The sequence below is a fragment of the Hemitrygon akajei genome, chromosome 5 (assembly GCF_048418815.1).
Source record: "Hemitrygon akajei chromosome 5, sHemAka1.3, whole genome shotgun sequence".
Classification (NCBI taxonomy): domain Eukaryota; kingdom Metazoa; phylum Chordata; class Chondrichthyes; order Myliobatiformes; family Dasyatidae; genus Hemitrygon; species Hemitrygon akajei.
In genome coordinates this window covers 82,944,554-82,959,485 of record NC_133128.1, presented here as the reverse complement: position 1 = coordinate 82,959,485, position 14,932 = coordinate 82,944,554, and the positions used below count along the sequence as shown (strand labels likewise).

General features: G+C 37.9%; 1 protein-coding gene across 2 annotated transcripts in view; it reads right to left on the bottom strand.

The window, feature by feature from the left end:
* The window catches only part of LOC140727922 (integrator complex subunit 6-like), a 128,615-nt gene that overhangs the window by 20,627 nt on the left and 93,056 nt on the right, over positions 1 to 14,932 (bottom strand). The window contains exon 11 of one of the 2 annotated variants that reach the window (XM_073045903.1): positions 1,869 to 1,979. In XM_073045903.1, the coding sequence (XP_072902004.1) occupies positions 1,869 to 1,979 (111 nt within the window). Of the gene's footprint in view, positions 1 to 1,868; positions 1,980 to 14,932 lie in introns of those variants that run through there. The other variant, XR_012098966.1, reaches the window with a different exon arrangement.

Sequence of the window (14,932 nt, the reverse complement as noted above, 5' to 3'; positions counted from 1 at the left end):
CAAGGCTGTAATATTGCCCCCATTTTTCCAAATCTTTATTATAGTGCTACATTTCTCTTCCAACAAGCTTCCAACAGGAGTAGAGCAAATCTTCAAAACTAATGGTAGACAATTCACCTATGGTGCATCACAGGGACACAACTAGTAGAGCTGCTGCCTCATACTAAGAGTGACCTGGTTCATTACTGACCTCCAATGTAGTCTGTGTGGAATTTATGTATCCTCTTTGTCATTACTGTCGTATGAGTGCAAATGGGCTTTGTGGGTCAGAGGCAGTTTCTGTGCTATACAACCACGGCAACACCCCAAAACCTTACAATAGTCAAGGTGCATACACTCATTCAACTGAGCACCAAGCCACCATCAATTCATTGACTGAAGCAGACGAGGACCTTGCACCCAATACCCAGAGATAAAAGATTGTCTGCTAACTAGCCTCCAATGCAGACTTCTCACAAACAACCCACAAATGATCACAGAGGTACTCTGGAAATCATAAAAATCATCACCTACCATGGACCATCAGTCTTTGTTCAATTGAGAAACAGTATCATCAAGTCCTCAAATTTGGCGCAAAACCCATGTCTACTAAACATTGACCCTGCCCTCCTAAATGCTCTTAAGAACTAGAGTACCAACAGAAATCCAACATGGCACTAGAAAATGATGTTGCTAATATCACTTCAGCAAAACCCTCAATTTCACTGGAAGAATAAGCAATGATCAGTGGGAGTGGCTGTGGACCATACCCACCAGTACCAAGGTCCCAGTTATGCTCAGTAAATTCCTTCAGACAGGCCACACTGTTACATAAATGACATCAGAATCCTGAATCTGCAATACTTTTCTAATGTTTTACTCACAGGAAGAGACTAAGAAGCAGATTAATGAAAACATTTAACAATGTTCACAAATGATAAAACACAGCATCAATAATGATTGCTGGGAATTACATACACAGGATCAATTTAAGGAAAGAGTAGGCCATTAGGATTGTATTCATGCAATGAAAACACACAGAAGTCATGCTCAAAAAGCAAAAATTGCATACCCTCTCACAAACTAACCACCCATCCTGTATGTACCTCATACCTTTTCCTCACTAGCTACCCGAGAACCCACAAACTGGAGTACAAGAAAACCAGTTTCCATTCTGAGGAAAATCCTAAGAAAAAACAGTGCTATTAGCTGGATACTATGCCAGGGTCCCCCCACTCCTTAAAAATTGTTTCTCCCCCATAACAGAAAGCAGGTGTAATAGCTTTTTCAGCAAAATTATCTCCAAGTACTATCAAGTCTCTCAGTGCTCAATTTTAAAACAGTATTTGATGCATTAGATGAATTTGATACTAACAGCATTGAGATAAAGCACTGCTGCTTGCTTACCATCAGTGAAGCAACTCAGAATGCAAATCTCAGTAGTCAGAAAAGTAGATCAAGAGAAAGTGAGCAAATATGAACTACAACCTTAGGGATTGGAAAATACAAACCAAAGCAACACAAGAAAATTACTATATGTAGCCCAGCTCATCCCTCAAGCCTGCCCAATCATTTAATATGATCATGGCTGATTTGCACCAGGCCTCAATTCTTCTGTGCTGGAATGATTGAAACAATCCTAATTTCGTATTTGTGCCAGTGAAAATGTATTGGCAAGGATGGAGCTCTGTGAAAGTGCTGCTATTTCCACACCAACACACAAATAAGTGATTTTTTAAACTTTAGTTAACGTGGCCACAAAGTTGGATTAAAAACTTAACTATTCTTTACAGGAAATACTCAAGATCTCCAAACCAATCCAGTGTTACCACAGTGTGGGAAGGGTGCTGGAAAGAAGTGATCAGATAAATTGAAAATAAAATCTTTACCTGCTGGCTAAGTTTTTTGAGGTAAGAAATAACACTGTAGCTGAGACCATAGTCCACTCCTTCTGCAATCAAATTTGGAGCTCCCATCATCCTCAATGCTTTTTTCAAAGGCTGTTGAAATTTAAGAAAATATTTACTATATCAAATGTCATTAACACTCAAGGAATCATCAAAATGAAAAAAAAATGCTGTGAAATTTCACACTGCATCAACTCTGCCTAAGACACAAGCAAATTTTTCTGGTCTGAGTACCATATTTGAAGATGATGGCACCAAGATTACAGTACAAGGAAATGTAGATGCTTAAGTGTAGAAGAAAACATCAACTGACAGAAGAACTCAGTAGGTCAACTAGCTTATTGGAGCTAAGAAATAACCATTTCAGGTCAAGATCCTGCATCTGCCCAGCACTGGTTAAAGGATAGAAATATAGACGATCCCATGGCTTCCACATTTGCTGTTTAAACCACCATGTGTTCTTCCAGTAGTTTTTTTTTTACCCTTGACATTGTAATGAAGGATCACAATTGCAAAAATAAAAAAGTTCTGCTCCTATTGCATTCATAAACTGGTCTCTGGATGTCCGATAACATTTAATGCCACACAAACTGCTTTTTAAAATGGTACCTTCATACAAAATGTACATTTGTTTCAGCACATTGACATTCAGGAACCAACTGTCTATGCCACATTGCAAACCTCAAAGCAATATACACTCAGGGAAACCTGTAACAAATATCTATGGCTTTAGCAATATATACCAAAGCCAGTAGAGACAAAATTTCTTCTGATAACTTTCTTTGTGTAAGATCACAAACATTATGGAAATGCCAGTCTAGGCACTCCAGAGACATTGGGTAAATGACAGCAATTTGGAGGCCAAACAATCCAATACCTGACTTTCACCTAATTAATAAATATTGTGTGCATTTCATCTCACATAGTCACCTACAACACACATCAGTGCCCTGCATGAATTAACAAGACCTTTGTTATCCAATTCTGCTACAAAAGCAAGGATACATGGCTCTGCAATCAGGCCAAACCTCACCAAAAAAAGGCCAAGCAGAAAACAACGTTGTGCCAAACAAGCCGACAACCAACTGTTCCAAAATCACCTTTGCTAGTTTCCAAGTTAACTAACAAAAGCTTTAATGTAATCTGGAATTGGCCACTAGATAGGGAAATGGGGAAGCATAGTTTCAGCCACTTTAAAGGAAAGCATGGAATTATACATGAGCCAAAATTTATGGAACAACACTTTAAAAAATTGTAATTATATTTGAACTAATCAAATTGATATTTTTCTGTAAATGCTAACAGTTCCAGAATTTATAACAGGCTGGGCTTGAAAGATAATTTCTTGAGATTTGAAAAGAGTGATACAACATGTCTTCAGAATACAGGGTGATACAGTATAGAAATAAGTTAGCCATGAATTTATTGGAATGAACATCTTAACACAACATAACCCTACCATCATTTTTCATCAAAATGTCAGTTTAACTCTGATGTAAATTCAGTGTTCCCTTAATTCTGTGTTATTTACCTTCATTCACGTTTGTGATAGACCTCACATTCTGACCAAAACCACTCCTTGGTAATTTTGTCAATTGTTTTCTTTGTCACCACAAGCAGTCTCTACTTCTATCCCTGAAAATTTTATATATTATAAATTACCTTTAGCAAAAAAATAAGCTAGCCTCAATGATGTGACTACAAAACCAGAGTGCTGATAACAAAGACCTGATTTTCTAGTGTCCATCTTTAGGCAATAGGCTTTCTCAGTCGAACAACACTATCAAATGACAATAAATGCTGTCATTTTTAGCATGTTCACACTCCAAGTGAAATAACAAGAAAAACAGTTGGTATCACTGGCTTCAACATTTTGCACACCAACCTTCAAACACCTTTACATATCAGCACTGATTAGTTCATGAGATTTGTTTCATGAATTTATAAAGCACTAAGAACTGCATTAAGGCCATTACTGTATATAAAAGAAACAGCACTTTGCTGCAGTCCTCTATCTTAGACCATTCACAATCTTCAAATGTCACAAAACACTTCACAGCCAATTAAGTGTGTTATGAAATGTAATTGCTTCATGCATTAAACACAGCAGCCAGGTTGCAAGCAACAATACCCAGAAGGCAGTTTCTGCAACATTAATTGACCAATATTCACCAACACACCCAAGTACACAGGGCACGTTTATATTTCATCTCAAAGGATAATTCAGATGGCACAGAACTTTCAAAGTACAGTGAATTCCAGTTAATTGGTCCCGGGGTTAATAGGGTACCTGATTTACTTGATACAACTCTTAAGGAATAAAAAACTAATCGAGAAAATAGCCAGGATTCCCTTCACTTAATTGGGACACTGCTGCTTAATTCAAGTTCAATTGTCATTCTACTATATATGAATATCAATACAGGCGAATCGAAAGAGCTTTCCAGAGTCAAGGTGCAAACACAGTACTGACACGGCACAAGGCATATATTGCACATGTAAGATAGCAGTAAAGTCATAAAAAATATAGTATAGCTCAAGACGCTGAGAAAATTCATGCCCTGTAGTTTGATGTACTCCATAATGTACTGGTTAGGCACAGGAGTACATTCAGCCAGAGACTCATTCCACCGAGATGTAACACTGAGCATCATAGGAAGTCATTCCTGCCTGTGGCCATCAAACTTTACAACTCCTCCCTCGGAGTGTCAGACACCCTGAGCCAATTGTCCTGGACTTATTTCCACTTGGCATGATTAACTTATTATTATTTAATTATTTATGGTTTTATATTGCTATATTTCTACACTATCCTTGGTTGGCGCGGCCGTAACAAAACCCAATTTCCCTCGGGATCAATAAAGTATGTCTGTCTGTCACACGGATGTTGTCAGCAAGAACAAGCCCACAACAGTCAGCAGACGAATGCAATCCAGGTCGTCTTCAACTGGAGGGCAACACTGACATGAGGGGCCAGCCCCCAACCCAGGTTGGACACCACGCCACACCACCTCTGGTGTCTTCTCTCCTGGGCGACTGCAACAGGAAAGCATGCGGCAGGAGGCCGAGTCTGCACTACATCTGAGGCCACGCAGTGCTCCCCCACTGTCAGTCTCGCCAATAAAACAGTGAAATGGACTTACAGTATTTACATTACCAATGTCCAACAGGGTCTTGTGATCACAAGAAAAATGTCCAAGACAACTATTTGCTGTTCAACTGCACACTGCCTTCGCACACCGATTCTGACACCTTTCTATAGCAGGCAGCATCATCATCTGCACCAAGTCCAGCTCCTCTTGCAGTACTTGAAGTTCTTAATATCCAGCTGTATCATGCAATCATATAAGAGACACTTAAAAAGACAGTAACACCCTTGGTTTGATCCTGAGAAACAGATGCAACTGAGCTCGCTGCCATCTTACCAGAAGATGTTGGGACAGGAGACTGGTGCTGAACAGTGTAAAATTAGTTTAGGTCTCATTTAGAGCGAACGGTTTTTAAAATAGTAGCACTTGTGCATGTGTGTTCAAAAAGCAGAGGTTTTTGAGACAGATACTTAGCAAGCAATAAGCAGGAAGACAATTTAGAACTGTTTTGCTCACTGCAGTTTCAAACATTCAGGCTTGGAGATGCCAAAAGTGGCCAGGAATGAAAATGACAGCGAGGAGAAAAATCAGCAGATGCTGGAAATCCAAGTAACATAAAATGTTGGAGGAACTCAGCAGGCCAGGAAGCAGCTATGGGACAGAGTAGACAGTAGATGTTTCAGGCCGAAACCCTTCATCAGGACTGGAGAAAAAAAGATGAGGTCAGTAAGGTGGTGGGGGAAGAGGAGGAAAAAATACAAGGTAGTAGGTGACAGGTGAAACTGGGAGAGGACGACAGCTGAAGTAAAGAGCTGGGAAGTCAATTGGTGAAAGAGACAAATGGAGAAGGGGGAATTTGATAGGAGAGGACAGAAGGCTATGGAAGGAGGAGGAATACGAGGTGATGGGCAAGCAAAGATGAAGTGAGAGAGGGAATACGTTGATATACAACGTAAAAAGCTGCCCCAACACTGACCCCTGTGGAACACCACTGGTAACCATCAGCCAATAGAATGGGATCCCTTTATTCCCACTCTGTTTCCTGCCAATCAGCCGACGCTCTATCTACGTATGTAACTTTCCCATAATTCCATGGGCTCTTATCTTGTTTAGCAGCCTCATGTGCGGCACCTTGTCAAATCCCTTCTGAAAATCCAAATACACAACATCTACTGCATCTCCCTTGTCTAGCCTACTTGTAATTTCCTCAAAAAACTGTACTAGGTTTGTCAGGCAGGCTTTTCCTTTAAGGAAACCATGCTGAGTTCTGCCTATCTTGTCATATGCCTCCAGGTACTCTGTAACCTCATCCTTGACAATCGACTCCCAACAACTTCCCAACCACCGATGTCAAGCTAACAGGTCTATAATTTTCTTTTTGCTTCCTTGCCTCCTTCTTAAATACACCATTTCGGCTTACGAAAGGTTTCATAAGAACGCTCTACTTTCAGATAGTGGGGGAACCTGTACAGTGCCAAGCTAAGTATTCACCCCCTTGCAAGTTTTTGTTTTATTGTTTTACAACATTGAATCACTGTGGATTTAATTTGGACTTTTTTGACACTGATCAACATAAAGACTCTCTGTGTCGACTTCCAGTAAGATGGCGATTGTTTAGTCGCTTCAAACTTTTGCTCTGTTATACTTCCTTATCTTTGCACTATGTGTCTCCCTTTTTAAACCTTAGTTTGTTATTTTATTTGTTTTCTTTTATCTGCCTGCGAATACATCTATCTCATTATAGCTACAAAAGGTACTAAAATCAGGAAAAAAGAAACTTCCACGGCTCTGTCGACTGAGATTCTCGCTATTTTGGAACAACATCGACAAGATACTTTAACGGATATCAAGACTGAATTTAGAGCTTCTATCAATCAACTGGAATCAAAATTGGATCAGATTAATGCCAGAGTGGATGACCATGCTGAACATTTATCTCGCATCGACCTAACCTCTGAAGATTTAGAACGCCGTGTTCAACATCTCAAAACTTTCTGCTCCAACCTAGCGGAGAAGAACAGTAAACTTACTTCCAAAATGGTGGATCTCAAAAATCAGAGCAGACACTGCAATCTGCGAATTCTCGGTTTGCCAGAGGCCACCGAAAAGGGCTCTTGCGTTGAATTTTTCTCTTCTTTTCTCAGATTTTCGGGAAAGAATTTCTTCCGACTCCACCTGAGCTAGAAAGGGCTCACAGGATTTATGTTCCTTGCGCAATTTTGGGTTCCCGTCCACGGCCAATTATTTTATGCTTTCATCGATACCAGGTGAAAAACTGTTTGATTATGGAGGCACGCCACAGAGGTACTTTTGCTTTTCAAAACACAAATATTCGTTTTGTGGAAGATTATGCCCCCCAGGTTCTGAAGATGCGTGCTGAGTTTAAAGGCGTAATGAAAGTGCTTTTTGATCGTGGATTCAGGCCTTCTCTTCGTAATCCAGCCGATCTTCGAATTATGCTTACTATTGGAGAATATAAGTGGTTTAAATCAGTGAAGGAGGCTGAGTTGTTTGTTGGAAATCTTCCAGCCATCTTGGCTTCTTCGAACCCAGTCTGACTTTCTAAAATGGCTGATAAGTACTTTTTGAAGTAAAGTTCTTTTTTCCCGAACTCAGACTCTACTTGAATAATTCAGACATTAACTATTGAGATTCTAAGGGCTCTAGTTAATCTCTCCCTGGACTTGGTGCGTTTTTCCTAAATAGATGATTTAAATTTAATGTTTCCCTGCGGACTTTTAGATTTTACCTGTGTAATTTCATTTACTTCTGAATAACTTTATCTATAGAGAACTACAATTGATCTTAATTTGTTTTGGAGGCTTGGAGTTTTTTATTGAAGGCCTCCCTGTTGGTTGATTTATAGTATAAGATTTGCTTTTTTTTTTGTAAACGGCTGATAAGTACTCTCTTTAAATTTATAATTTCCCCCCTTTTCCCCTTCTCCCTTTTTTATTTTTTTTCTTTCAATTTTTCATAGTTTCTCGCGGGTAGGTTAGTTTTTTTTCTGATTTTTTTTGTATTAAGTTTTATACCTTTTCTGATGAAGTTGTTCCTATTTGTAATTTTGCTCTCTAGTGCATAAATTAGCTATTATTTGCTATATTATATATACGGAACCTTTGTCAACGATACAGAACTGGAAGTCATTTTTGGGTTAACATTCTTTGTAGAGCTAGCTGCTTTTTTGGGTAGCCATCTAGTTTTGGGTTGCAAGGGTGGGGTGGGTTCTCCAGTTCCAACACTACTCACTGCTTTTTTTGTTTTCCCTTGTTACTCAGGACATGTCTGTGTCCTGATTCTACTGATTTATGTTTACATTTTTGCTCCCAGACTGTTATTGTACTGTTTGATTTTTTATATGCCTACTACCTTCTATGCACTAACAATTGATAATAGTTTATACACTTAAATTTGTGAGCTGGAATGTAAAGGGATTGAATCATCCTGTTAAAAGGAGGAAGGTCTTCTCTCATATTAAACAACTCAAAGCTGACATTGCTTTCCTTCAAGAAACTCATATTCGTAGTTTTAATAATTCTCGGCTTTTGTCAAAGTGGGTGGGTCAACATTTTCATTCATCCTTTGCCGCCAAAGCTAAGGGGGGGGGGGGTTTCCATCCTTATTAATTCAAATATTCCTTTTGAACTCCATAATAAGATATCTGATACAAATGGCCGTTTTATTATCATTTCCGGTAAATTATATAATACTGAAGTTGTACTAGCAAACCTGTATGCTCCCAATTTTGATGATGTTAATTTTTTTTGAACGTTTTTTTCTCCTCACTACCAGATTTAAACTCATATTCTCATATACTGGGTGGCGACTTTAATTGTTGGTTAGATCCTAATTTGGATCGATCGTCCTCTGTTACTAGATCACCTACTAAATCTGCCTTAGCTATTCACTCTTTTCTTTCTAATTATGGTATCTCTGATATATGGCGTTTCCTTCATCCTACTGAGAGAGATTATTCTTTTTTTTCACGTTCATCATACCTTTACTAGAATTGACTATTTTTTTACTTGATGTGCTGCCTTTATGGCAGTTATTTAGTTTATAATATTTTCGCTTAGTAATTTGTTAGCATTTTTTTAGTCAAAGTTAGGGTTGTTTAAATCATTTATTTGTCTGTAATACATCGCGGCTGCGATGACGTCACATCCAGGTTCGCCGCGTCTTGTGGGAAATTACCGGTTTGAGATTCACGCAAGGGTGGGGGTCACTCACATGTGCCACCATAACTCCGGCTAGGTTTTCTCTATGCACCAAAGACACAGTGAAAGCAACGCTGTAAGTCATTAGATAATCGATATGTTGAGTTAAAATGTTAATGCCGATTCTGTTAAAAGTAACGATGGTCGGTAAGGTTTATGTTTTCGTCAGTTAAAGAGTTGGGATAGTTTGTATTGAAGTGTATCTGAAGCAGTCAATGGAGCAGCTAGATTCTGACTGTATGCTGCACTTTAATGTAATGTAGTTATTGTAGTTTTACCTTTGCAAGTATTCACAATGTAAATGTGATATTTAGAAGGAAACAAACACTGTACCAATCTTGTATTGTTTTTCAACAGTTTTCACCATATGTTAATGTGAAGAGTGAACAGTAAATGGTTAATCTTACTGCGGCCTCGTTTGCATTGATTCTGGTTTATCTCGACGTTTACCTCGGCGTTAGGTCACACCCGAGCGAGAACGTTACACTTGATAATCAACTTATTTCATTTGTCCATTCTTGTGATTATCAGAGTATACTGATTTCTGATCATGCCCCAATTACTTTGTCTTTAAACTTTCCTGGTCTTCCTCAGAGGAATAAACACTGGTGTTTTAACTCGACTTTATTATCAGATGATGATTTTCTAAAATTTATTAAGGATCGGATAACTTTTTATTTTAACACTAATACATCATCTGAAGTGTCATCCCAGATTGCCTGGGATGCCATGAAAGCATACTTGAGGGGTCAAATAATCTCATATACAGCAAATCTTAATAGAAAGTCCCATATAGATCAATTAGACCTAATTAATCAGATTAAAGAATTAGATCAATTGTATGCTCAAACTAATAATCCTGAATTATACAAGAAGCGTGTAGAACTTCAAACTAAATTTGATCTTCTGCCTACTCAACCTGTTGAATGCCAACTTCTTGAAAGTAAGAGTCACTTTTATATTCATGGTGACAAATCCGGTAAATTTCTAGTTAATCAGCTGAGGCGTTCTAAAGCTAAACAACATATTACAAAGATCCGGAAGGAGAATTGAGATTTTACATCGGATCACTTAGAAATCAACGACGCATCTAAAAATTTTTACTCTGGGCTTTATTCCTCTGAATCTCTGAATGAGAATATTTCTGTTGATCTTTTCTTAAATAATCTGAACATTCCTTCGCTTTCATCTGATTTTAAAGCAAAACTTAATGAGCCTATATCATCAGAAGAAATATCTTTTGCAATTTCTGCATTGTCTTCAGGAAAATCTCCTGGACCTGATGGGTTCCCCGTAGAATTTTATAAATCATTCTCTTCACTCCTTTCTCCTCAGTTACACTCAGTACTATCTGACTCGTTTAATTATGGTAAATTGCCACCCTCTTTTAATGAGGCATGTATTATTCTTTTATTAAAAAAGGGTAAAGACCCAACAGAGTGCTCCTCGTACAGGCCGATTTTTTTGCTTAATGTTGATGTTAAAATCTTGGCCAAAGTTTTGGCTCATAGATTAGAAACTGTTATTCCCTCTATTATTTCTGATGATCAAACTGGTTTTATTAAAAACCGTCTTCCTTTTTTTAACATTCAGCATTTATTTAACATTTTATATTCACCTTCAACTGGGATTCCTGAATGCGTTATTTCTCTCGATGCGGAGAAAGCATTTGATCAGAAACAGTGGAACTACCTCTTTGCAGTTTTAGAAAAATTTGACTTTGGTCAAGTTTTATCTCTCGGATCAAATTGCTGTATCTGTATCCTACCACCTCTGTTTTGACTAATTTTCAGCAATCCCAGCTATTTAAGCTCAAACGTGGCACCCGTCAAGGATGCCCTTCAAGTCCCTTTCTTTTTGATTTGGCTATAGAACCTCTGGCGATAGCATTCCGAAGCTGTCCTGAACTGACTGGGATTTGGAGGGGGGGGGGGGGGGGGTGTTGAGCATAAAGTTTCTCTTTATGCTGATGATCTATTACTTTTTCTTTCAAATCCATCCACATCCTTACCTCCAATGTTTTCACTTCTTGATCAATTTAGCCAGTTTTCTGGCTATAAACTTAATTTACATAAGAGTGAACTTTTCCCAATTAACAAAGAAGCACAAGTATTAGCATTTCGTGACCTCCCCTTTAAAGTAGTTCATAATCAATTTACTTACCTTGGGATTACAGTTACAAGGAAGTTTAAAGATCTTTTTCGTGAAAATTTTGCCAATCTTTTATATACTACAAAACAGAGTCTGTCACTATGGTCACCTCTATCTATGTCCTTGGTAGGTCGTATTAATGTTGTTAAAATGTATGCTCTCCCTAAATTTTTATATTTATTTCAATCTATCCCAATTTTTATTCCTAAAACCTTTTTTGATTCCTTAGACTCTATTATTTTGACATATCTGTGGAAGAATAAGCGTTCTAGAATTAATAAAGTTTATCTTCAAAAATCTAAAAAAGAGGGTGGCATGGCCTTACCTAACTTTCGTTTATATTACTGGGCAGCAACATATGTTGTACTACCTTTTGGTCTTTTTTTCCATAGTCAATCCGAGTGCCTTAATTTGGTGGCAATGGAGTTGAATTCCACTAAAGATTTATCTATTTCTGCACTTCTTGGCTCTGCACTCCCTAGTAGTTTGTCTAGACTAATTGTTAATCCTCTTGTCAGACACACTTCGCGAATATGGGCCCAGTTTAGGAAATTTTATGGTTTTTATGGTTTTTCCCTTTCTAGTCCTATCTTACATAATCATCTTTTTTTACCTACTATGTATGACTCAACATTCTATTATTGGTATAGGAAGGGCATTACACATTTTGAAGATCTTTTTATCGGTAATCGCTTGGCATCCTTTCAACAGCTTTCTGCTAAATTCAATCTGCCTAATGCCCATTTTTTTTTAGATATCTCCAAATTAGACACTTTATCAATCCTTTAATTCCTAACTTCCCTGAAATGCCCGAGAAAAATGTTATGGATTTATTTATTTCTATTAATCCACTGGGTAAAGGTTTAATATCATTTATTCGTGATAAATTAGCATTCTTACGGCATGCCCTTGTGGATAAAATTAGAATGGCTTGGGAGCATGATTTAAATATCTCTTTATCTGATGAGATTTGGGACTAGATTCTCAAATCAGTTAATTCAACCTCTCTTTGTGCTCGCCATTGCCTTTTACAGTTTAAGATTGTTCATAGAGCCCATATGTCCAAATCTAAATTATCTCGATTTTACCCTAATATTAGTCCTCTTTGTGGTAAATGCAAAAGGGGCGAGGCTTCTCTTATTCATATGTACTGGTCCTGTCCTAGCTTAGAGAAATTTTGGAAAGATGTTTTTATAACTTTATCCTGTATTCTGAATCAGCACTTAGAACCTAACCCTTTAATTGCTCTGTTTGGTTTTTTGGGTGAGACAGATATACGTTTGAGTTCGACTAAGTGTCGAATATTATCTTTTGTTTCTCTCCTGGCTAGACGTCTCCTTAGATGGAGAGATGTTGCCCCGCCCATGCATGCTCAATGGCTTAATGATATTATGTTCTGTTTAGACCTTGAAAAAATCCATTATTCAATTCTTAATTCGGATATAAAGTTTCATAAGGTCTGGGGACCTTTTATTGAGTACTTTCATAACTTTCCTCTTAAGTTTTTTTTTCAGTCCCTTACTTTCAGCTCTTCTTTTTTTGGTAGTAGGCATTATTATCTTCTGTTTTCAAGTGTATTTACAGTTTTGGGGGTTTGAATGTCCTGATTTATATTCTCTACATTTTGTCGTGGTTGGTCTGGAGTTTTTTTTTGTTGTGGGGCTTGGGGAGGATACTAACTTTACATGACTTCAATTTGGGTGCATTCTCAATTATCTTTTTTGTATTATATTATTATTGTATGTTTATTTTGCACTGTATTAATTTTCTATTTTGGTTTGGGTTTTTTTTATTTGTAGTGTTGTAGAAAATGCATTAAAAAAATCAATTAAAAAAAACTGTCAAAGTGAAAACAAATCTTGACAGAGTGATCTAAATGAATGACAAACATAAAACAATTGATTGCATAAGTATTCACCCCCTTCAAGTCAGTATTTAGTGAATGCACCTTTAGCAGCAATTACAGCCATGAGTTTGTGCGGATAGGTCTCCATCAGCTTTGCACACTGGGCACTGCAATTTATCCCCATTCTTCTGTACAAAACTGCTCAAGCTCTGTCCGATTGCATAGGGGTTGTGACTGAACAGTCCTTTTCAAGTCCAGCCACAAATTCTCAATTGGATCAAAGTCTGGACTCTGACTTGGCCACTCCAGGAATTCACTTTGTTGTTTTTAAGCCATTCCCGTGTACCTTTAGCTTTATGCTTGGGGTCATCATCTTGTTGCAAAACAAATCTTCTCTCAGGTCGCAGTTCTCTTAGAGACTGCATCACATTTTCCTCCAAGATTTCCTTGTATTTGCTGTATTCACTTTACCCTCTACCTTGGCAAGGCTTCCAGAGCCTGCTGTAGTGAAGCATCCCCATAGCATGATGCAGCCACCAACATGCTTCACAGTAGGAATGGTGTGTTTTTGATGATGTGTAGTGTTCGGCTTATGCCAAACATAGCATTTAATCTGATGGCTAAAAAGCTCAAGTTTGCTTTCATCAGTCCATAGAACCTACTTTCAGCTAACTTCAGAGTCTCCCACATGCCTTCTGGCAAACTCTAGCCAAGATTTTAATGAGTTTTTTCCTTCCCACCAACAGTATCTTTCTCTCTCCCATAACATTGCAACTGGTGAAGCACCCAGGCAACATACGCGCAGTCTCTCCCATCTCAGCCAAGGAAGATTGTAACTCCTCCAGAGTTGTCATAGATCTCCCGGTGGCCTCCTTCACTAGTCCCTTTCTTGCACAGTCACTCAGTTTTTGAGGAAGGCCTGCTCAGGGCAGATTTACAGCTGTGCCATATTCTTTCCATTTTTTGATGATAGACTTAACTGCACTCCATCAGTGACTTGGAAAGTTTCCTGTATCCATCTCCTGTGCTTTTCAATAACCTTTTTGTGGAGTTGCTTGGACTGTTCTTTTGTCTTCATGGTGTAGATTTTACCAGGATACTGACTCACCAGCAGTTGGACCTTCCAGATACAGGTGTATTTTTACTACAATCGGTTGAAACACTGACTGCACACAACGATCTCTATTTAACTACGCGATTTTTAAAACCAACTGGCTGCACCAGTGATGATTTGGTGTATCATATTAAAGGGGGTGAATAATTATGCAATCAATCATTTTGTATTTTATATTTGTAATTAATTTAGATCACTTTTTAAAGAGATCTGTTTTCTTCTTGACACAAAAGTCTTTCTGTTGATCAATGTCAAAACAGCCAAATTAAATCCACTGTAATTCAATGTCATAAAACAATAAAACATGAAAATTTCTGGGGGGGGGGGTGGAATGAATACTTTTTATAGGCGCTGCATTAGAGAAATGTGTTTGTATTTAAGAACTGAACAAGGGGAAACGGAGATGAATAGGTGCACATTATTTTTTTCATTAACAAGCAGAATGACTCGAGGTGTCCATAATTAGTTGTATTTAATGCTTCTTTGAAATTGCTTTTAATTCATTAAAAGTACAAGATGCCAATTCAGCTATTTATGCAAGAGACACTGTACTCTGCATCTCACCAAAGAAAACTAGATAAAATCTAGTGCATGAGACGTGCCGCACTGTGAAAATAATTTAAATT